Genomic DNA, 20,297 nt, shown 5'->3' with positions numbered 1-20,297 from the left:
TTCGGGTTGTTTACAAATACCGATCGACGATCGACAGACATCACATATGTGTATCACCACCATAACAGTCCAAGACATCATAAAAAGCTTCAACTCTTGACTTTATATTTATTCCACCCTATCTCACCTATATCTCCAAATACCACCACCACACCCAACACCCAACACCCCTATACCCCTATACCCCTCCCCTCTCAACCCCCCCCCGCGCCCTCCGTTTTCCCATATCAACCCCCATCTCCATCTTTTATCTTTAAAACTTGGTATCTAAATATTTCCCCCATTCCCATTCCCAAAATTACATAATAATCACTCCCAAACAAAACAAAGCCATATATATCAAACAACCCTCACCCCCAATGGTGAGAGAAACTCCCTCCTTTCCTTCCAATCAATCCAAAAATAAAAATAAAAAAGCATACCGAAAATCAAACCAATCAACCCCTCCCAGCGTTAAAAAAAACAGCATAAGTAAGCAAGGTCTGATAATTCGTCTCGGAGAAATAAAAAAATAAAAATAAAAAATGAATAAACACAATCGAAGCGAAAACCCACTCTGGTGGTGCTGTGATGAAACAAAAATGCTGAAACCAAGAAACGAGAATCGAAACCAAAACAAAAAAAAAAGGGGGGGGGGCTGGTATCGATGGTGCTCCTGATGATGATAATGTGTCGGTGTACTTGTACAAAAAAACATAGTACAAATGCGTGTGCCAAATAAATGCCATAGAGTGATGACGAGATGTGATGATGTGTGTGCGCGTGTGTGGCAAAAACCGCCCGCAGTTCTATTACTCCAACCCCCCAACCAACCTCTTAATCTCCCCCTCCTCCAACGCCCCCATCCACAAACACCTCTCCGTCACCCCTTCCACAGCTTCAAACTCATAAACCGTGCTCGCCTCCAGCAGCCTCAGCAACGTCTTCACCACCCCAGCCGCGACCCTGCACCGTTCAAAATTCACCAGCGGCGCCCCCGTCGGCGAGCTCGCAATCTCTGACGGTTTTTGCGCATTAAACAGCAAGTCATGCGTGTAAATCCCCACAAAGGGAATACACCCCATCTCCATGCTCGCCCTGGCGCCCATCTTCCCCCCTCCCTCCATCTCCTCTCTCAAATTGTAAAAATTCCTCATCGGCGACATCAACTGCTCCAGCTCCTGAAGCGTCTTGGTGTCAGACGCAGGGACCATGGACCAAGTCCTCGTCAACCTCGAAATCTCGTTCGACGTGAGCGCAATCGTCAGCTGTGCCATCGTGGCAAAATTCCGGTACCGCCTGCAGTGAGCAGCAATGTGAATAAACTTGATCAGACACCTCGCCCTCTCCTCCATGTCTTGCGTGAGCACGATTTCCGAAATGGCCCACTTGACCATGATGTTGAACCTCGCAATCACAACCTCCACACCCCTCGCGTCGGTGTCCCGTAAAAACGAAACCCAGGAGCGGGCGTTGATCCCCCCGCCGGCTTTTTGCTCAGCATTCTTCCAGCGCATGTCAATCAATTCTTTCCAGTCGATTTCGTTCAGGGCGTCCTTTTCGATTAGGGTGAATTGTTGGGCGAGAATGTCGCTGTCGAAGGCCAGGATGAAGGGCAGATGGGCGTTGAGTTTTGCTGGGGCCGTGATGGAAGCATCCGGGGACGCAAGAGGATCGGGAATCTCGAGCTTAGGCGCGTTTCGCAAGGCTTCTTTCGTGCCTGTCGGGTCAGCGGGCGAAGCGTGTGGCAGTTGTGTTGTGTCGTAGGGAGGTGCGGCTGTCGCAGTAGGCGTGATATCCGGAGTAGGTGGAAGTGGCTTCTCGCCCCAGACTTGATGGTCCTCCAATGTTGGGACGCAAGCAGTCTCCGGAGACAGGTGAAGAGCCTGGATGAGCGTCATTGGCGGTGACGGGGGGTTTGTTGGACTAGAGCCCGTCTGATGGGACGGCTGATAGCCCGGTGTAACATCCGCCAATGGGTGTGCCGGAAGGGTCGACACAGCAATCCCAATATTCGACGGTGCATAGGGATCAACATCAGCCTCATGATAGTCAATCACCTCCATCGACAACTCCGAAGACAGATCGCTGTCATGATCGCTCTCCACATCAAGAAACGACTGCTCCGCACTTTTCCTCGCCCCCCCCTCCAGCACCGTCAGTGCATTCCCGCCCCTCATCCTCTCCATGCTATCCGTCTTCATAATAAAATCATAAGAGGGGTTCGACCCCTGAACACTCCTCCCATCCATCGGCGTCGCCCCATCCTCATCCGGCCCCTGGAACACCGACCGGTCCGTCCACTCCCTCGTCACAGTCCTCTTGCTGCCCTCATCATCCATCTCTAACAAAGGCGCCGAATACGAAGCCCTCGAATCATCCGACAGAAAAGACTGCACATCCGCATTCCGCCCCTGACGACCAGCCACATCCAACAATCCCCCCTGCACACTGATCGTAGTCGGAATCGTCGACAGCGACAACGGATGCGCCCCCTCATCACCCAGGTGGACATGCCTATGCTCCTCCCTCGAAACCCTACTCTCATCCACCGTCTCGCTCTCCTCCGCCGAAACATCAATCTGCGGCACTGTCCCCTTCAAATCCATCGACAACTTCCCCCCTGGGACCCTCCTCTCAAACCTCCCCTCCAACTTCAACAACGCCGACTCCACCCCCCCATCATCATCCACATCATCCGGAATCTGCGCCAGCTTCTGCGCCTCGGCCTCAAAACTCGGCCTCATAATCGGCTTGGAAGAGTGCGTGCTGAACAAACTCAACTTCTTCTCCGCCTTTTCCGTCACAGGCTGCTGCTTCTTCGTAATCGCCCCCAACGAAAAAGCCTCATTCCCCCTCCGCGGCGAGTAGTCACTTGCAACCACATCGACATACCCACCCCCCATCTCCAGAACCGGACTCCTCACAAACGACGAGCTGTTGATCGAATCCGTATACGTCGTCAAACTCCCCACACTCCTCGACCTCCTAACCCCCGCCGGATCCAGCTCGCCAACGTTAGTAACAGCCCTCAAATCCCCTCCCGGCCTCCTCCTCAAAACCCTCAACGGCTCCGGAATCATCACCGCCTGAGACGACTCATCCGCCCTCCCAATTACACTCCCCTCCGAGTACGTCGTCGCATCAAAACTCCTAACCGTCGTTGACCGGCGAGGCATGATCCCACTTGTAAAGGACGCATACCTCCTCGGACCTCTACTCCGACTCGACACAAACGACCTGCTGGACCCCTGCCTCGTATGCCCCTGCCCCTGCGCCCTCACACCGCTCAACGGCGGCCGGTTAGGCGTCTGGTTCAAAAAATCAAACGACGGCCTGACCCAGTCATGCGACGGCCTCCCGCTCTCCGACGACCCCAACGTCGCCATGTCAGGTACAAACGGCGGCAACGGATCCGCAGACTGTGAGTGCCGCAACGGCTGATGCCCAAGAATATAAGAAGACCTTCTCGGCACCCCCATATCCCTCGCCCCGGGCGGCGTCGTCGGCGGAGTGGGATCCCCACCGTGGGGCATAAACGTCTCGGCAAAAGCCTCCATTGACGAGTTCGAATTCACCGCCGGTAAAGCCCCCGTCATGGCAGGGTAATGATTCTCCGGCAGCAGGGTGTCATCCACAATCACAATCGACTTGCTCCCCGTGGTGATCCCCATGTCGCTCGTCGGCCTCATCTCCCCAACCCCAAAATCGGGTCCAAAGTCAAAGGTGGTGTCCATATGCGCGGCTGAATACTCCCCAGCAGGCGCCGGCGGAGGCTCGCACCCTTCATTCTCCGCCTCAGCAGCAGCATCCTCCCGCACAGCCTTCTTAAAATCCTCGGCGATCTCCGCGCCCAACAAATCAATCCTCACAGGGGGTCCCGCACCGTTATTCTGCCGGGCCCGAGACTGCGGAACTATCGCAGTACCCGGTAACCTATTCGTCGTCGCGCCCTTGGGGCCAATAGGCGAGAAGTTGACATACGTCTGCGTAGACGATGATAGCGCCTGCCCCCTTGTGCTCAGTGCCCTCCGCACACTCCCCAAAAGCTTCTTCATCCCCTGGCCCGACATCGCCGACGCCACCAGCCTGCTCTCCTTGGGCAACTCAGCAGCCGGCTGAAACAAAGTCGTCTGCCTCGACCCCGCCCCAGACGAGCCAGGAATAACCTCCACAAACGCCTGCGACGGCGGCATCAAACCACCCCTCACCAAGCTCCCCGAATACGGCAGCGTAAGCAGAAACTCTGCATTCTTGTAGATAACCCTCTCCGTCATGGTGGCATGATCACGCAAAGAATCACTCAGGCTCGCGTTGCGCTTGTGCGAGTGATTCGGACGCACCCGCTTGCCCACCAACGCCCTCGGCGTCGTCGCAATAGGGTCAGAACTAGCATTATACATCGAGCTCAAGTCCGCAGGGTGAGCAGCGAGCGGGTATCCGGCGCTGTGATGAAACCGCATGCTCTTGGTAGGAAGCGAGCAAGAAACCACATCAACACTAGTGATGCTGCCAGGCGAAGCCTGCTGGTTCCTTGTAAACTCCGTATCCGGTATTGTAGGGTTCTCAGGCGTCGCCGGCCGCTCCCCCACCACCACCGAGTCGATATGCCCGGCCCTCGAAACCTCGGCCAAAAAACTCGTGTGTCCTCTCGGACTAACAGGCGTAATCAGCCCGTCAATCTGCGGCGGCCCAGCATCATCATCAACCTTTGCCGTCCAAAAAGTCGGGTCCAGACTGGGATCACGGTGGCCAGCAATGCCACCAGGCGATATCGGGACGCCCGTCGGGAGCGAAGCGTCAAACTCTGGCCCGTCCCAAAACTGGGCACACACCCTCCTCCAGCACTTTTTCAGCTCGGCCAGAATCTTAAGCGGCACCTTCTTTGCTATCGCGTCTTGGGAGATCTCGTCGACAAAATCGTTCAATAACTCGCAAAAGGCAAACCGGAGGTCGTAGTCGACTACAAAGTCGTCGGTGAAGTAGTTCAGAATCCAGTGCCGCAGAGCAACAAATGTTCGGACTCTAACCACCATGCCCGCCTCGTCACTCCTTCCCAATGCCCACCTGAGGCGAGCAAAGAGCATGCGGAGAAGATCTGATGGCTCTAGGAACGATCGGTAAGTGAGAAAAAAATCCGAGAGTAGTTCGTAGTCGAGAAAGCTCGGAGATGTAATTTCGGCCACGAGCCGCGGTGGAGTGGCTGCCGTCACGGATCCCGAGGGTGAGTATCTCACAATAGATCGGTCATCGCAGGCTGGCTTAAAAGTCAGCGAGTCAAACATGGAGGGCTCTATCACAAGATGGGTCGTAAGATATGTCGCCCGTAGTGGGATCGAGGGAGGAACTGCATTTCCATCCTGGTTGGGCGGCATAGCAGGAGGGTGCGGGTGCTGTCGTGTTGCATCTGGGGTTTTGGATATGCTGGAAATGGCATCGACGGGCGTGTAGTTGAAGAACGAAGCGCGGCTTGATCGAACATCCTCAGTAGGGGCATAAGACGAACCACGAATAAACGGCGTGCCGCGAACGCTGAACCGAGGCGTTCCTATCCTCCATGACGGAATCGACACTTCGAGCAGCGGCGTCCTGGTCATGTCCAAGTCCTCGACCGTTCGTGGTCTTTCATTCTCCCCCGGCTGAGTAATGACGATCTTGAATCCTCCCGGCTCCGACTCCCTGGCCACGCTGGTTTCCCGCACTGTGGAATCCGACATGGCTCGACGATGTCTCTGGCGTATCTGAACATGCTTCTCCCCCGAGTCCTGGCGAGTCAGGCTTGATGTTGACGGGGGAAACTGCGGGCGAGTAGTAGTTCCTGGCCTTCCCTGCGCGTTGTCGTCCCGGTGATCCCGATGTCTATCTGATGGCAGAGGCTCAAGTCCGGCAGTACCCGGCGGTGTCATGGGAAACACAAACGGAGGCTGCGGGTAACGCTGGTTGGCAGGGCGGACGGTTGGCCTAGGAACAATGGTCAATATATCAAGCCCCCTTTGTCAACCAAGGGGACGGGGGTACCCCAAGCGAGATGTCAAAAACGCCCACCGTGTGGGGGGCAAACATGAACCCGGTCACCGTTCGCTTACCTCAAATAAATTCGACCGTTGTGCCCGACATTTGCGACAGCGAAATTCCGCCCTTCTCGGCCGGCCGATCCCCCATCCGGAGCAATATCCCACTTTTCATCGTCCACACTGGCCTTCTTTGCTCTCCGCCCCGCCAGGTTCTCCTCCTGAGACCTCCGCTCCGTCACCGGAAGCAGCGGTTTTGAATGCGCAGCTGAGGATGATGCCCATAGTTTCGTCCTTGCCAGTCCGATGGCTGCTGCTGCAGCGGCGCCCCGGCCTCCTCCCGTCTTTGGCCTCTCGCCATCCTTCCTGAGCCTTGGCGGCGTCTTTCGGAAGCGTCCATCCCGCGGTGTCGTTGTTGTTTTTGGCGACCGTGGTGATTGGGGAATTATCGGTAGTGTCGTCGTCGGGCTAGTCGCTAGGGGAGCCGACGACTGCTCGGCCTCCATTGCGGGGGAACCAGCTCCTATTGTGCAGAGCGGCGATGAATGCTGCTGCTTTTCCTTGTCGCGTCGACGTCTGTGATGCAAGACATGAATGAGTCAAACGGACTTGCAGATTCGAGGGGGCTTGGCTGGTGGGTGAGTTTTTGCATAAGGCAAGGCAAAAGGGAAGAAAGGGAGAGTGCGATGATGCGAGCACAGTCGTCCAGTGCGAGTCTAGGTGGTCCTGATCACACAGGCCAGGGAAGGACAGAGGAGGGCAAACGAGCACAGGAGAGAGTCACGTACGGGTATTGCACGACGCCATAAAGGTCGGACGGGTGATACAAACACGCAGCTGCGATTCTAACAAATCCTCAACAACAACAACAACAACAACAACAACAGAGAGCGACAGCGACAACCAGCAAAAGAGGAAGACGAGGATAAGACGAGGGCGAGGACAAGGACAAGGACAAGGACAAGGACAAGGAATTGGGATTGGGATTGGGATTGGGATTGGAGAATACCAAGGATGCAATGCAGTGCAGCAGCCACAGGTGACAGGAGACAAGGCGGGAGCCAGCCAACCGGTGAACCGCCCGCCATGGAGAACCGTGAGTTGAGCTCAGCGCGGATAAGGTCCGTGTGTGGGAAATTTGCCTGTGGGACCGGGCTGCATGGGATGAAAGATGGAACCGGGGGAACCAATTTCATCACTTCTTTTTCTTTTTCTTCTCCTTCCTCTCTTGTTGTTTTCGCTGTCACTCTGTCACTCTATCATTCTGTCATTCTGTTGACTATCGTCTCGAGAGAGTCTACACCATTAGCTGCAGCAATGGACAATCCCTCAGATGGGCCCGAGTTGCATTTCCTCGACACCACTGGCCAAAAGTGTTGTACTGTACCGCGCGCACGGTTCGACCCAGAACTAGCGTTGCCGATGCGGGTGAGCAAGGTTTCTTCGATCATCCAATCCGGGATCACACGCGTTGCCCAGACCACCTCACTTTCAGTCACTGACTGGTCTTGACCATGACATCCTCACATTCATCTTTCTTGCTTTTATTTTCTCTTATTCTTTTTCCATGTTGGTTTCAAAGTTCAACACCACCTCTGTGTCACCACAGCAGCACCCCGTCTCTCCCCATGATTCGCAGTCTTCCTGAACACTGCGTCATGCACCTCGGCGGCTGGGAACCGAGAGAGATCCTCGACCGTGATGTGGGGCGGGGGGGACAGGCGTGCGTGGGGCTTCAAGCATCACCAGCAAACACAACTACACCCCGTTCCCCGGTACACTACGGCCCCCCTCAAATCCAATTCTTCAGGGTTGTCCTCCTCTGTTCTGGAATGGCCGAACCCCAAAGAAATAACCAGTGGACTGGAACAAAGATGAGTCCTCCTCCTCGAACCGAATCGACATCGGGTCATGAGATCTCCTCATCCCATAATAACGGCGCCGTGTCCGGGCGGTCCTCGTTCCAATCTTTCTAGCTTGAACGGCCAGCTCCTCGTGCTCCGCCAGACAGCGCTTCCAGAAGGGATAAAGAAGGGGGTCTCCCACGAGTCAACTCAGTTCCTGGAACCCACATCCTGGGAAAAGTCCTGGAGATTGGGTCTTTTGCTACCCCTCATTCATGCTGTTGTTCCCCGCGTGGTCATGCATGATGATGTTTAGCTCTTCGGGGTCTGGTCTCTATTCTTTCTCTCCATGTTGTGGGAAGTTAAACCCCAAAATCCACGCGCTGCCTCGGGCTATTCTTCTCACCAGATTCAAATCACAGTTTCATAGCTAGTACACCCAAAAATTGCAGGAGTGACACTGCGGGACCAGGGTTCTGCGCTGGAAATGAGGCACATGCACACACACACACACACACACACACACACACACACACACACACACACACACACACACACACACAATCTCAACAAATTCCCACCACTCCGGTTCAGTTCACATCTGCGGAGTGGCGTCTGCCTTTATTTTTTTTCTCCCTTCTCTTGGGCCGCCCACCCCTGATCTCATGCAATGACGTCGAGCTGACAATTCCCCCCCATCCCTCCTACCTAACCCCGCGCCGCCGCCCGCCGCCGCTTATGCTGACAGACGTTTCACTGCGTTTTTTTTTTCTTCAAAGAAAAGAAATGCAATGCGAGGTAGGTGATGTACGGATATGCACATGACATGACCATGCGGTTTACCGGAGGGCGGACGATGGCAACGTCACTTATTACTTGTGTTACTGCTTTCAACATCCAACGAGACTGTTCCCCACAGGCAGTTTTGTTATTCCTGTGCCTGATCGACAGACACATCTTTTCTTGGGAGCTTTTTTTGATGCGGTCATACCTTGCCAATCGAGATCTGACTGATGGCGATCGACTGCTAGGTCAGGCGGGGCTTGGCGAGGGTGAACTTGTAACTGAGAGACATCACGACTTTCTTTACCCGAGCCTTGTGACGGTGTTTGACACGAGTAAGAAAACTGCCGAGGTATCAGTTGTCAATTGGCTATTGCTGTGTTTCTTCTTTTTCTCTCGTCTGTCAAACCCAATGCAAAGGATGTCCTCCTGCATGGTAACCACCCTGGTACGCATCTGACTGTCCCATTGGGACCGTTTCGACTTCGTTCTGGGGTATCGCTTTGTGGTTCTGCCGCGTCTTACTCTTGGCTGGGTTGGTCAGGCCCCGGGAATTCACACCAGCGGAAGGGAAGCAATGGTTTTTGGGAGTAAGTAATATTCATGTTTCTGTTCCTGGCATAACCGAAGTTTGAGAATGGCTGCATGCAAGTTGTATGCAGGCCGAAATGATCAAGCGAGTGCGGGAAAAAGATGGGATGAAAGCGGGGGGCGGTCGGGGAAGGTGGGGGTCAAGTCAGCTCTTGGGAAGGGAAAGTAATGACGGGATCGATCGATGATGGTAATGTTTGTTGAGAGTGAGGCTGACTGCTACCACGTGCTGACTTGATGGTGTGCTATAAATGTCTCAGAATCGGACGTTGCTGAGTTGAGATTGGCTGGGTCAAGGTGGGTTGGAGTGGTGGTTTCTGGTGTTGGGGTGTTTGAATCTTGAAAGTGGTTGAAGTTGAAGCATTCATCTTTCGACAGAGTTATCAATTGCACCCGCGAGGGAAAGGTGGTCCTCTCACTCAAGCTATGCTGCTCAAGAAATATCAACGGTTGGCAGTTGCTTCCTACTTACCATTAATGGACTTTTATATCCTTTTCAATCTCAACTATGGGGAGTCTCCCTTGAAAATAAAATTGTCGAGATATTATTGTCTTCATCTTGATTGGCATCACTTCTCAAAATTATCCGAGCACCTCCACGGAGTTACTCATCTTCCCAATCAAACGAACCTATGTCCAAATGCTGGTATCACATATCCTGATCACCAATAAATGCGGGCAGGAAACAGTCGTCCACCATCACCGAAGTTAACATCACATCACATGTTGGAAGAGAACCTGGTCGAGCTCTGTAGCACGCTTGTATTCACCATCATTTCCCAACAACTCAAACATCTCTACGTCATCACAAAACCCCGATTATCACCCGCGCCTGCCGGTTCAGGTCTAGATCAATATAGGTACCGTACCTACACAATACTTCCTCACATCGCCGAACCGAGCAACAACCCAACCGTCTCTCACAAACTCCCCAACATCCACCCAAACTCCTGTGTACCCACTAGAAACCTAGCAACCACCCTTCATCTCCATCATCATATCCTTCCCGGCCCAATCAAAGCTCAAGAAACCCCAAAAATAAGCAAACCCCATTGTATAAACCTCGTTTTATCGTGACCCTGTTCATCCTTCTCAGACTATACCCTCTCTCTCAGTTCCTCTTCCCCAATCCCACCTTTCACACACGCAAGTCTCCAGTCCTTGTGCAGAAATGGATGTGGGAGTTGACGTGAGTCGCGGTATAGTCACGCGTTTCTCGCGTGACTCTAAGGCTCTTGCAACAATCGCACTTCTTCCTCCTGGTCCAGACAAAGCGTGAAGGCCTCGACCCCGAGGTGTTCTCCATAAACAGGTCGAAGGTGGTCTCCCAGTTAAAAAGCTGGACATTTTGACGAGCCGCTGGCTGGCCACCGCCATGCCCTCGATGCCCATATGCACACCGGGAAGGCACCGTAACAAGGTATGTTTCCCGCTAGGTAGGTCGGTTTCGCGGTTCGACAAAAGGGCAGCCCCCACCATGGGGGACTCTGAGCGGGAGAACTACTGGTCGACAACGATAACGCTTGCGGTGCCGATCGCTGACGGCGAACCGTCCAGCGTATCTCTGCGTTGTTCTTGGTCGGCTGGCTCATAGCCTCAAGCAGTTCGCCAAGTTCTCTGGCCAATAAGGCATGGCTTCGGATATCAGTTCGTACTCCCAGAGAGCACAAGCGACAGTGACTCCAACCAGAGGGAAGTTTCGCAAGGCGAGTTCACTGATCTCGCTTGTTGGTATGGCTCTGAGGTGCCTGAAAAAGGCCAGGACCTTCCTTGGCACGGGGGAGTCTGCTACACACACGGGCTGTCGCGTCGGGTATGCCGTGGTTCGAGGTGGTAGGGTTGCGCTCGTAAGTCCAGTAGGCAATGGTGGCATGTGCAGGTGTTGGTAAGCACGGTAGGTGGGGTGCTGTATGTAGAACAGGTAGGTCGAAATGGTAGGTGAGTGGGTAGGTAAACAAGATAGAAAGGCTCCGGTGGCAGAACATGACAACGGGGTCAGGTTCGGCGATGGAGATATTGTTGTGTGTTGAGTATATAGAAGGCGACATAGGAGAGTCAAGAGGATGAAATGCGAGAAGGGGTGTGGAATGGGAGAACTCGTCGCCGGGGCTGTTGTTGGAGGTGGTGAGAGCTGGAGATCACCGCGATTGCCGAGTGTCTGCTGGAGCTGAAGAATCTCATCTCGAAACGGCGTTCAAGAAAGAGAAATAAGAGACCTGTTGCTTGCCAGTCTCATTGGCTCAAAAGAATATCGAAACAAGCTGATGGGAGGAAGGATTACCTCAGGCGCGATGTCAAGCACCAGGCTGAAACCCACAACATTGTTGTTGAAGATAGGCGGACAGATCAATTCCCATGTCGAATAGAACGGAGTGAGGCTCCCCTCGGTGGTTATCCATGTTGGCAAGCGGGAAGGGAGATGAACTCTGAAAGGAAAAAGATATGAAAATAACCATGTACAAATAGGCAGCGGCAAGATGGAGAAGGCAAGAGCGTCAAGAAAGAGGTGAGACGAGATGTCACATCAGGAGTCAGATGACGGAGCAAGACGACCAGCATCAAGTCCAAAGTAAGTAGAGAAAGATTAGAAAGGAAGAAGTGAACCGAATGTCCACAGATGATGCCGCAAGACGATGATGAAGAAGAGAAAAAGAAATAAACTCCACCCGGGCAAAAAGACAGACTATTTATCTTCAACCTCCAACACCACCCTCTCCTCTCCCCCACCTCCCTCTTCCCAAAACAACATCCTTCCTCCTCACCCTCCACCAAACGCCCCTCCGCATCTCTCCATCTAAACCAACCAAACCAACCCTCCCACACTTCATCAACGCACCTTCCCGCCTCAAAAGCAGCCTCACAGCCACTCCTCTCCAAGATCCCACTCACAGCAAGCAACCAGTCCCCCCCCCCCCAGCACATCATCAACACGAAAGCACCACCTCCACGCAAACACTCAACACGCACGGTAAGACACATACAGACCCCTCACCACAAGGCAGACAGTAATATCACACATCACTGACATCATGATCATGAAGCGTGAAAAGATCCCTCTTTCAAACACAACCACACACACCAAACCCCTCTTAACCAACAGCCTAGCTAGCTCAAGCCCGACGCTATCCATAATCTGGTGAAAGAGGTAGTGATACAATATCATCGAGTGACCTCCTCCAATAAGACTACAACAAATACTTTCACTTCTACCTCGTCAGCACCATGAAAGAGAGCACAAACCGATTCCCATCCCCGTTGACCATGAAGATGAACACATCAATCGCAACCCCCCATTGTCAGACAGAACCATCAAATCCAAAGCAAGCATCTGACGGGCTGACTGAATTCCCAATTCTTGAAATGAGTACCCACATCAATACAATGTACCTTCCCGAGGACCAGACTCTTCTCTTCGAGACTCTCAATTTACAGGGTCAAAGCCAACGCCCAGCCCAAGTCCCCTCAAAGAAGCCCCTTTTCATGATATGATCAGAATCACTAAAAAGTCCAGCCTTTGGAAACATAATCACACATCAAACATCACATAGTACCACAAAAGTAGGGCAGGTCAGCTCCCGTTAGCTAAAAAGTCTAAACATTCCCCCCATCTAGACCAGATTGCCCCAGTCCAAAATACAACTGTACCGAGGCGAGGCGAGATAACGATCAAGTCCACCTCTTCTTGACCCCACAGGGCATTCCCCCTCTCCAGCGGCGGCAACAGAGACAGCCACCAAAGAGGATATCTTTCCCTCATTAGTGCAGGTCAATTTTACCTGCGCCAAGGACACAATGGTTGCAAACGAAAAGCCTGAGAGCCAGCCTGGAGAAAGGGGAGAAAGAGAAAAAGTGTTGACAAGTAGTCAAGCCAGAGCCCATATCGCCGATACGCCTGACCCCAATTGCTTTTTATTTTCTCAAAGTCGTCTACCACGAAGACTCCTTGGCGGGCTCAGCAGCCCAGTCGGCAGCGGGAGCACCAGTGCCAGTCTCCCACTGGGCACCCTGGGCCTCGGACCACTCACCAGTGGCAGCACCGGCAGCGGGGAAGGCAGCGGGAGCAGCCTCCCAGTCACCACCAGCAGCGGGGAAGCCGGACTCGATGGCGGCAACACCCTCCTCATCAACGCCGGGGAGCTTCTCCTCCTCAACCTTCTCCTCAGCCTCAGCCTCGGGGTCGCGGTCTGTGATGCCGAGTTAATTCTTGTCCTTTCTGCGACGAAAATAGGGCTATACATACAAAAGTAGAGATCGACCATAACGTCCCAGGGAGCCTCGCGGTTGTAGATGGTGCCGCGGAGGCGGAGGACCTCACGAGCGAGCATCCACCAGACGAGACCGATGGAGTGGCGACCCTTGTTGTTGGTGGGGATGGCAACATCGACGTACTCGGTGGGAGAGTCGGTATCGCAGAGGGCGATGACGGGGATGTTGACGTACGAAGCCTCCTTGATAGCCTGGGCATCAGTGCGGGGATCGGTGACAACGATCAGGCGGGGCTCCTTGAACGACCGGGTGATGTAGTTGGTGAAAGAACCGGGGGTGAAGCGACCAGCAATGGCCTGAGCGCCGGTGTGGGCGGCGAACTTGAGGACGGCACGCTGACCGTAGGGACGGGCAGAGATGACGCAGACATCGCTCGGGTTGTCAATGGCGGCGATGATGCGGGCAGCGAGAACGATCTTCTCCCTGCAAACAGTGTTAATCTCCACACTTCCTTCTCGAATTCGTGGTGTTGGCCCGTTCTTCGCGAATAGCTTCACCGAGCCGAGTTTCCTCCACATACCAGGTCTTGCCGATGTTGATGATGTTCACACCGTCGGCGCGAGTCTTCCAGAGGTAGGCTACAAGCAGAAACCTGTCAGATAACCCAATCTTCTCTTCGTTCGTCAATCGGTCGTGAGGGGATTATTTACGCTGCGCATGGACACCCAAGCTGTGAAAGTGAGGTTAGCAAAAGATCGTCAGCTTTTCAAGATTCGAGATCATCGTACTTCTTGGAGCCGATGTGGCACTGAGCAGCGAGGAGCTGCTCAATGTCCTGGCTGGTGGCATTGAAGATGGAGGGGAGGTTAGCGGGAGCCATTTTGACGGTGCTTTCTCGCGGCAGGACGTGTCGACGGGAGAAAGAGGTCGAGGCTATTGGCGTTCTGGTGGGATATATTTTTTCGGGATTCCGCGACGGCTGCAAGGCGGAGCTACAGGAATTTGGCACACACAATTGATTTTGTGTGGGGTGCCCCGCCAGGGTTGTGTGGTTGGCGAGCCGGGGGTGCACTGGGCAGGTGATTCTGCCGGTCCGAGTGCCAGCTGCTGAAGTGAAGAGTTACTGACCGCTTGTGCCAGGCAGAATTCAGCCCCGGAATTTTGAGGCTCCGTCTCGCCGAGTTGAGGGACCCTGCCGGGAGAGGTGAACATCCGCTAGTCCTGGTCCAGTCTAGCGCAAACGGCCCCAAAATCTGGGAGATGCAGGCCAGCCGTGAGAAAGTTGTGAGCAGTGAGCCGACGTACGGATAGCGATTGAAGGTCCGGAGAGCGCTGGGAGACCACCGTCAACGCCAACCAAGTCAAGATGCCTCCCAGGTTACCCGTCCCCCAAGGGCTGCGAACCCTTTCGCGTAAGCTATACCTCAGCTGCCTTCTATCTTGCGCCTGATATAGAGACATGCGCAACTAACACAACCCCCCAGTATGCCTCCGCCCATCTCCCGCCTCGACGACAACCCCGGCCCTGTCCCACCTCCCCCTCATCCAGACAGCCAATGTTTCCCAAAAGACCAAAGAAAAGCGCAAGGAAATGAAGCGCCGCATGAAGCAAGACCCCTACGGCTGGGCCCAAACCCAACAGCGCAAAAACGCCAACCTCCGCCGCCGCGCCGAGCTCGAAGCCGAACGCAAAGAAGCCTGGGGCTCCCCCATTCACGGCATCACCACCCCCTTCGTCGAATCCTTCGACTCGGGCGGACAAGCCCCCCTCTCCACCCCCCCAGTCGACGGCGACGGCAACCCCCTCGCCCCCCCTCACGAGCTCCCCACCTCCCCCCACCTGGCCAACTACCTCCTCACCAAAGAAGAGATCGAGCAGGCCATTGAGCAGTCCAAGCGCCTGACCAAACCCCTCGACGAGGACACCCACACCGACCTCAAACAGCACGAGGAGAACGTCGCAAAGGCCATCATCGCCCTCCAGCGCATCACAGACCTCAACAACGGCTCCGCAAAGGACAGGAAACACGCCAACAAGCGCCGCTGCATCGAGACCTTTGGCCGTCACGTCACCGACGTCACCCTCGACCACGCCGCCCCCCACCCCTCCATCAACGCCCCGCAGGGACCCAAGCCCGTCCGCGCCGGCCCAGACACGGGAAGCAGCGAGGTCCAGATCGCCATTCTAACCTCCAAGATCAGAGCCGTGGCTCTCTCGCTCGAGGGGCACAAGGGCTACAAGGACAAGAACAACAAGAGGAGTCTGAGATTGCTCCTCCACAAGAGGCAACGGCTTCTCAAGTACATGGAGAAGAAGGAGAGGGGGAGTGAGCGCTGGCAGTTTATGCTCAAGACGCTGGGCATCACCCCGGCGTGCTGGAAGAACCAGATCGAGGTTTAATGAATTATACCCCCTGGGAAAGCAAAAAAAGTGAGATGTGTATAAAAAAGACAGCAAGATGTATAACGTCCTCTATGTACAATATACACAATACCGAACCAAAAGAGACGAGACAAACCCCGCCATTGAGAGAGAGAGACGACACAAGGTCTCGTCGTTGTAAAGATTCCACATCGCCAATACGCCTGCCTAGGGTGCTACGAGTACAAAAAGAGCAAAGAAAAAGTCAAAACGCATGCTTCTGAACAGGGCGCATTAATACTAAAGAGCTTCCATCAAGCTCAGCCTGACAATGAAAAAAGACACCAAACCATTCGCCCAAAACCAGGTCAGAACACACTGATGTAATTACCAATGCGCTCCTTTTGGTTCTGAGCTATGCACTCAGATATCCACTGAATATTGCGGACCTCCTATTCATCGTGTTAGTTCCATAACCATTTATGAAAAAGCAAAGAGGAAAAACATACCTGCTCCTTCAGCTTAACAAAAGCATAAATAATACTCGCCCCAAACTGCCTCGTAAACGCCCCCTTGCATATCTCCATCTCCTTCTGATAGAACATATCCTCCAAGCTCTTCCCATCCGACCCCGAACCCCCTCCCATATTCCCCGGTCCCCCCGGACCACCTCCTAGTCCCGCAGCCTCAAAAAACGACTTGTAATCGTGCACCCCCTCCACCGCAAGCCTCACCCCTTCAAAATCATCCGCCCTCGACAACATCAACGTCCCCTCGGGATAAAGCCGACCAAAAGTGGGATACAACTTGTTACGGTCCTGCTTCGACAGCTCCGTCCCAAACGAGTTCAACGTGATGTTGATCGCCCGCCTGTCCGCCTCAAACTCGAGAATTTCCGTCATGACCTCGCTTGTCGGGGTGCCCGCCATGTCGGGGTGGGTGTTGACAAAGTTGTAGAAATCCTCCAGGTAGTTCTTGTAGAGTGTGTTTCTCACGATTTCAATGTTGAGCTCGTCCAGGTCTTGGTGGGAGAGGCTGCCTTTGAAGTAAGGGGCCAAGGGGGTTTCGATGAGAACGCTGTTGTAGAGCTCCTCGATGTTGGTGGCCACACAAAGAACAGGCATGGTCTCGAACCAACCCAGGGGGTGGCACCGATCGAGGAGCTCGCGGGTGTCGCGCTCGTGGAGGGTGCCGGTGATGAGGAGGGCGACATTGTCAATCATGTACCCGTAGGTGATGTAATCCATGAACTTGGCGAGGGAGCCCACTGCGTTGGCACGAACGTAGCGGAACTCGGAGACGAGCTTCTCGGTTGTCTTTGTGGCGAGACTGGAGGTGGATGGGTTGGGGGGCAGGGTGGACAGAAAGTCGCCGTATGCGGGGCCGAGCTGGAGTTTGAGGTCGTCGATGGTTTCGCATTGGGTCATGTTGGTGTAGTTTGTGCTGGTGAGGAGGCCGTTGCGGTAGCCGCGGATGATGCCCTCCAGGTAGCTTTGCGGGGGGGTGTCAGTGTCAGTGATGGGGACCCTTGGGGTAAGTGATGCATCATGCAGATACATATGGAGGTGTTATGTTACATACCCATTGTTGACGTTGAAGAAGAGGCCCTCCATGTTGGGCAATGTTGATCTGAAGCTTGGAGGTTTAGATGACCGTGACAGAGAGTGAGTCTCCTAAGTGTTGTTGGAGAGGAAGCTTGAAGGTGAGGCGCGGCTCAAGGCGGCGTTGATGTGTGACGGGAACTTGGTTGTCTTGGTTGGTCTCAAGGTGTAGTAGGTAGGTGGACCGTGCAGCAACAACGACGACGCAACAGCAGCCATCAAGCCTCAGTCAGCTCTTGGCTTGGCTTTGTGGTGCCTGCGGTGAAGTCTAAAAAGCACCTTGGTACAACGCACGGGCCCACACTGCCCCCACCTACGAACTCCAACTGGTGGTAAAAAAAATTGATCTTTCGCTCTTGACTTTTTTTTTTTGCTGCTGCTTGAAGGTTCTGGTGAACAGAAAGAACGGCACCCATCGACAGCTGTTTCCCACCACTTCCCACGACAACTGCAGGAGCACATCGGCTCAGCATCGCATTTGTCGCCATGGGTCTTTTCATTCTTACCGAAACCAGCGCCGGGTAAGTGCCGACTGTTCAATGGGCCCTTCTGTACAGACGCGATTGCGACTGCTTGACTTGAACAAGAGTCGCGACACACCTGAGCCGGCATTGAACATGACAGCTAACTCGCCAATGCAGTTATGGCCTTTTCAAGGCTTCCGACAAGAAGCTCTTGGAGGACGACAACCTGACCGACCGTCTTTCCACCACTGAGAAAATCGTCAAGGAGTAAGTTTCCACCCAGCCACCGAAAAACCTTGACAGCAAGAACCAGTACCAACCATCGCAATAGGATCAAGTACAAGGAGTTTGCCAAATTCGACAGCGCCGCCTCGGCTCTCGAGGAAATCTCGGGCCTCGTAGAAGGCAAGGTCACACCACGCCTCCAGAACCTCCTCAATGAGTTCAAGGATGAGAAGAAGGTCACCCTTGCCGTTGCTGAGAGCAAGCTTGGCGCCTCCATCAAGAAGCTGCCTGAGCTCAACATCAAGCCCATCTCCGATAGCACCACGAATGAGCTCTTCCGCGCCATCAGACAACATCTTCCCGAGCTTGTCCCCGGCATGCTCCCTGAAAACTTCAAGGAGATGTCTCTGGGTCTGGCCCACTCCCTCTCCCGCCACAAGCTCAAGTTCTCTCCCGAGAAGGTCGACATCATGATTGTCCACGCCGTTTCCCTCCTTGACGATTTGGACAAGGAGCTCAACACCTATGCCATGCGCGTCAAGGAATGGTACGGCTGGCACTTCCCCGAGTTGGCCAAGATTTTGCCCGACAACCTCTCTTATGCCAGGATTATCGTTACTCTGGGTGTCCGCACCAACGCTCCTGAGACCGACCTTTCCGAAATTCTCCCTCACGAAATCGAGGCTGCCGTCAAGTCTGCCGCTGATATTTCCATGGGTACCGAGATCAACGAGGAGGATCTCAACAACATCAAGCTTCTCGCTGAACGTGTCATTGCTCTTTCCGAGTACCGCAAGCAGCTTTCCGAGTACCTCGAGAACCGCATGAAGGCCATCTCCCCCAACATGACCGAGCTTCTCGGCGCCCTTGTTGGTGCTCGTCTTATTGCCCACGCTGGTTCCCTCATCAGCTTGGCCAAGAACCCCGGTTCTACCATCCAGATTCTCGGTGCCGAAAAGGCTCTTTTCCGTGCCCTCAAGACCAAGCACGCGACCCCCAAGTATGGTCTCATCTACCACGCCTCCCTCGTTGGCCAGGCTTCTGGTAACAACAAGGGTAAGATTGCCCGTCAGCTCGCCGCCAAGGTCGCCCTTGGTGTGCGCACTGATGCTCTTTCCGAGTTCGACGAGGATGTCGATGATGAGACTCGCGCCGAGCTCGGCATCAAGTCTCGCGCCAAGCTCGAGAACAGCCTGCGCTTGATGGAGGGCAAGCCCATCTCCACCAAGCTCGGCCCCAACCCCAACAACATCACTGTCCCCAAGTGGGACATCAAGGAGGCCCGCAAATACAACGCCGATGCCGACGGTGTCGCCGCTGAGGCCGAGACTGCCAAGCCCCTCATTGAGGAGGTCGAGATGGAGGACGCGCCTGCCGATGAGGAGAAGGCCAGCAAGAAGGAGAAGAAGGAAAAGAAGGAAAAGAAGGAGAAGAAGGACAAGAGCGAGAAGAAGGACAAGAAGGAGAAGAAGAAGTCCAAGGAGTCAACAGAAGAGACCGAAAGCCCAGCCAAGACCAAGAGCTCCAAGCGCAAGCACGATGATGATGAGGAGGAGGCGGCGCCAGTAAAGGAGAAGGAGCATAAGAAGAAGAAGAAGAAGCACAGCAAGGAGTAAAGCGGTCTGGCTTTGCTACCTCGAATTGCTCTGTAACTTCTCTTGTTCCTTACCCTTCAGCTTTCTCTCTCTCTCTATATCTTCTATTGTATGATACTCCTTTCGGCATATTTTTGGGCTTGTTGTTGACTCTTCGGCGTTTGGATTCGGAGTAATGGCGGCGTCTACGGGGGCATTTGTCTGGTGTGGTCTGCGATACTTAATGCATGTGAAGCGCTGCATTTTTACATCGTGATGATAAAAAGGCAAAAGGGCGAAAAAGGAGGTGCCTATTGTGTTTATGTAGACCTCTGGTGCATAAAAGAATAAACGTTTTGGCCTAGCTTTGTCTTATTGCTTTGTGATTTGGTTTGAAGTAAGAGCTCTTTGGGGACGAGTTTTGTATGCTGCGGATAGAATGACACCCAGACTGCCAACTGTTTACAGTGTTTGAAATCTACCTAGGGAGCTCCTTTTCAATATTGTTCAAGTATGTGTTCGCCAAATGCTCGGGCATGGTATGTACGCCTTGTTGTCTATCAGGCAGCTTGTACGATTCCATAAAACTTGGATACGCAACTCTTGAATTTCTCCTCTTCTGTGCGAGTTGGAGACCGTACGGATCTATCTAGGTAT

At 53.8% G+C, this 20,297-nt stretch overlaps 5 protein-coding genes across 5 annotated transcripts; 2 read left to right on the top strand and 3 right to left on the bottom strand.

Moving 5' to 3' along the window:
* Positions 1–648: 648 nt before the first annotated feature.
* Positions 649–7,182, bottom strand: LTE1 (Guanine nucleotide exchange factor lte1). Its single transcript, XM_062914340.1, has 3 exons — positions 6,779–7,182; positions 6,066–6,566; positions 649–5,940 (listed from the first exon to the last, which is right to left on the bottom strand). Exons 2-3 carry the CDS (start codon positions 6,494–6,496, stop codon positions 792–794), a joined length of 5,580 nt encoding a protein of 1,859 aa, XP_062762570.1. The 5' UTR covers positions 6,497–6,566; positions 6,779–7,182; the 3' UTR covers positions 649–791.
* Positions 7,183–12,178: 4,996 nt separating this feature from the next.
* On the bottom strand, positions 12,179–14,294 carry RPS0 (structural constituent of ribosome; the record flags this gene model as incomplete). The annotated part of the gene is made up of 5 exons (XM_062914339.1): positions 12,179–13,392; positions 13,449–13,897; positions 13,995–14,052; positions 14,125–14,144; positions 14,203–14,294. The coding sequence occupies 5 exons, from the start codon at positions 14,292–14,294 to the stop codon at positions 13,136–13,138; spliced, it is 876 nt and encodes a 291-aa protein (XP_062762569.1). The 3' UTR covers positions 12,179–13,135.
* A 267-nt stretch (positions 14,295–14,561) lies between these two features.
* On the top strand, positions 14,562–15,938 carry QC763_604930 (uncharacterized protein). Its single transcript, XM_062914338.1, has 2 exons — positions 14,562–14,826; positions 14,899–15,938. Exons 1-2 carry the CDS (start codon positions 14,781–14,783, stop codon positions 15,813–15,815), a joined length of 963 nt encoding a protein of 320 aa, XP_062762568.1. The 5' UTR covers positions 14,562–14,780; the 3' UTR covers positions 15,816–15,938.
* A 206-nt stretch (positions 15,939–16,144) lies between these two features.
* VMA6 (H(+)-transporting V0 sector ATPase subunit d) lies at positions 16,145–17,859 on the bottom strand (the record flags this gene model as incomplete). Its single annotated transcript, XM_062914337.1, has 3 exons — positions 17,358–17,859; positions 16,286–17,267; positions 16,145–16,228 (listed from the first exon to the last, which is right to left on the bottom strand). The coding sequence occupies exons 1-3, from the start codon at positions 17,387–17,389 to the stop codon at positions 16,145–16,147; spliced, it is 1,098 nt and encodes a 365-aa protein (XP_062762567.1). The 5' UTR covers positions 17,390–17,859.
* On the top strand, positions 17,638–20,015 carry NOP58 (Nucleolar protein 58). The gene is made up of 3 exons (XM_062914336.1): positions 17,638–17,898; positions 18,019–18,108; positions 18,173–20,015. Exons 1-3 carry the CDS (start codon positions 17,864–17,866, stop codon positions 19,680–19,682), a joined length of 1,635 nt encoding a protein of 544 aa, XP_062762566.1. The 5' UTR covers positions 17,638–17,863; the 3' UTR covers positions 19,683–20,015.
* Positions 20,016–20,297: the final 282 nt, after the last annotated feature.

The sequence above is a fragment of the Podospora pseudopauciseta genome, chromosome 6, assembly GCF_035222475.1.
Source record: "Podospora pseudopauciseta strain CBS 411.78 chromosome 6, whole genome shotgun sequence".
In the NCBI taxonomy this organism is placed as follows: domain Eukaryota; kingdom Fungi; phylum Ascomycota; class Sordariomycetes; order Sordariales; family Podosporaceae; genus Podospora; species Podospora pseudopauciseta.
Note: the sequence above shows the minus strand (reverse complement) of the source record. Positions and strands in the feature narration are given on the sequence as shown.